This window comes from Musca vetustissima, unplaced genomic scaffold (assembly GCF_032173495.1).
Source record: "Musca vetustissima isolate MV318-11 ecotype Yass unplaced genomic scaffold, APGP_CSIRO_Mvet_v1 utg7742, whole genome shotgun sequence".
In the NCBI taxonomy this organism is placed as follows: domain Eukaryota; kingdom Metazoa; phylum Arthropoda; class Insecta; order Diptera; family Muscidae; genus Musca; species Musca vetustissima.
Genome location: NW_026881582.1, coordinates 322710 through 325282, shown reverse-complemented (window position 1 = coordinate 325282; position 2573 = coordinate 322710). Strand labels below are relative to the sequence as shown.

Genomic DNA, 2573 nt, shown 5'->3' with positions numbered 1-2573 from the left:
AAAAGGATATAACAATAAAATAAAATAGCTTACAGAAATTCACTGAGATAACTGTTGCTTTCTAGCTTGGACTGTGGCTTGGACTGTGACTGAGTTAATTACGCACATTTCATTTAATATATAGAAGTTTTTTCATGCAATTTTATATGCAGGCATGATGCATTGTTTCGAATATTTGCACAAAAAATAATAAATCGAATCGAATTTCATATTTATTCTTATACAGTACAGTAGTTAAAGTAGTTTATTTTCATTTTAGTACGAGTTAATGGAACAATTTGCGACACATGGCAGACATTGCGTCACTTCACAACTATACCTATACGTAACGTACAACCTTAATAACGTATACTTTACACAATCCTATTGAGCTTTCAGTAATCGACCGAAAGCTTCTTAGCTTTTTGTTGTCATCATTTTCTCCATTTCCCGGTGGTGGTTGTTTCATAAGACCTTATGCACACACATTGATATGTGTTTGTGTGAATGTGTGTGCGTTATATTATTCACGTGCAGTTGGCCACTTTGTACGCAAAAACTAGGAAGGTAAGACAAAGCAAAATAACAGTTCGCCGATTTTATTGATTTAACAACGGCACCTCCATTAAAACAAGAGGGTTTCTACGAAAAAAAAAACAGTTAAGTAATATTCGTAGAACATTTCGAATTTTTGGAAGAGCAAAAATGTTGCTACCCCAGCAAACTCAGCCAGGATATTTGGAACGTTTGGTGAACATTCTAAAGTCCCCGATACGGCCGAAACATATTCGCCTTTCTGCTGTGCTCATCTGCATTAATCAATTTGTAAGTGTTCGGATCCTTGAATTTTGCTTGTATGCGGATTTCTGTGAGTTGACCCTCAATTTCAGTTCATTGCCATTATATTGCTCTTCATTGTCATTTTGGCCTATATCCACATCGAGGAGGCCAATTCGAGGGCCATTGCCGACATGGAAGACCAGCGGGATAACGCCTACTACAGCTTGTCCGATTTGATTCTTAATCGTCTACGATTCCATTTGGCTAGCGATGTGACAATGACGTCACGCGTTTTTGCTTCCATACTCGTGTGCTGCTCCTCGGTGTATCTGTTAAGTGCTATTGGCCTTCTAATAGGCATATACAAGAGTCGCGAGGAATTTGTACTGTTGTGGCTGGTTTTGCAATTCTTCTTCTTTGTGGCCGGTTGCATTTTTATGTTCTGGGTATCCGGCTCTGAATTTGTAGAGCACACCATTGGCAAAGTCTGCTTCTGTAAGTTTTGGAGTTAGTCTTTTTCCCTTGTGTGGAGAAGTAACCCTCATTTATGGAACTGTTTTCAGTTTTAATGACGGCCGCTGTACTTCTGAGTGATGCCTCCATGTGGTATATCATCTATAATTATTACCATAGCATACGCCTAATGAACAAATTGCGGGAGATAGCAACTGTGGCCATTCCATGTCCTCCGCCGGGATCTGTAAGTAATTCAGATAACCTCTTAAGGATCCAGTAACCATTTGTGTTGTTATAGGTGCCGTTCCATTTCCGCCGCGAGAACATGTACTTGGGAAGTAATGGCTACAAACACATTCTCTCCGACGCCCCCGATGGTAACTACTGATGCGTGCGTGTGTGCCACAGAACATCCAAGCTGTAAAAAATCCGACATGACTAAGATTAATTTCAATTAACATTTAGGGCACAATGTTTGTAAATCTGAGGGGGTTGCCATCGTTGTGAGACACCGCATTTCATCAGGAAGAAGAAGAACGTATGAGTGTGCCTACACACACGCCTCACACCTTGACAATTCTCACAGATGTTGCAAATAGTATCCGGAAATTGAAATATGGTGTGATATTTGAATTAAGTCAACATAAAGATATTACCTTTAGTTAGTTATAGTTGAATGTAAGCGAACAAAATATAACTACAACAACAAAATACACACATACGTATATATAAACAAAAACAGAGAGAGGCACACTATCTTAATGTCTCTCTCTCACACACACACACATAAAAATTATGAAAACAAAACAAAAAACCTTGAAGCAAAATCCCTTTGCTTCCTTTCGGCGATGATGGTGATCCAATAGATTCATAGGAAACGCAATCGTCAACACAGGATGATGCGATTTAATTACAAAAAATATCAAACGAATATACAATATATCTAAATATATACGATTAATTATATACATACTCTTAATAAAATATGTATGATCAAATACAGATGAGAATGTATTTGGAATACGAACAAGTACGTAGTTCAAATTTCTATTTTTATTATTAGAGGAAGAAAAAATCCACGATGTTCGTATTGGACTTTTTATTTTGGCAATGCAACAACGTGCGGGGGGCCCCTCCGAAATGAGGATTGATTTTTTAATTCTTATACAGATATGGATTTTTCGTATCATTATATCATTAAGAAAAAATTACATACATTTTTGAAAAATTACTAATTTGTTTAGTGCAACTGCAATTGAATTTCGAAATATATTTGAGTACTCGACTTTTTGAGAGTACATCTATAATTTTTGCTGCATAGATTAAGAAAAAAGGTTTTTATTATAACCTCCGCCTTA

At 36.9% G+C, this 2573-nt stretch overlaps 1 protein-coding gene across 1 annotated transcript; it reads left to right on the top strand.

Annotated features, from left to right (window-relative positions):
* The first annotated feature begins 683 nt into the window (after positions 1 to 683).
* LOC133327502 (uncharacterized) lies at positions 684 to 1715 on the top strand. Its single transcript, XM_061536020.1, has 4 exons — positions 684 to 804; positions 870 to 1254; positions 1323 to 1459; positions 1514 to 1715. The coding sequence occupies exons 1-4, from the start codon at positions 685 to 687 to the stop codon at positions 1601 to 1603; spliced, it is 732 nt and encodes a 243-aa protein (XP_061392004.1). The 5' UTR covers position 684; the 3' UTR covers positions 1604 to 1715.
* Positions 1716 to 2573: the final 858 nt, after the last annotated feature.

Excerpts from the sequence above, each read along its gene's own strand:
- LOC133327502 (XM_061536020.1), top strand. The coding sequence starts at position 685 with ATGTTGCTACCCCAGCAAACTCAGCCAGGATATTTGGAACGTTTGGTG. Across the intron at positions 805-869 it reads TCATCTGCATTAATCAATTT|TTCATTGCCATTATATTGCT; the intron begins GTAAGTGTTCGG and ends CCTCAATTTCAG. Across the intron at positions 1,255-1,322 it reads CATTGGCAAAGTCTGCTTCT|TTTTAATGACGGCCGCTGTA; the intron begins GTAAGTTTTGGA and ends AACTGTTTTCAG.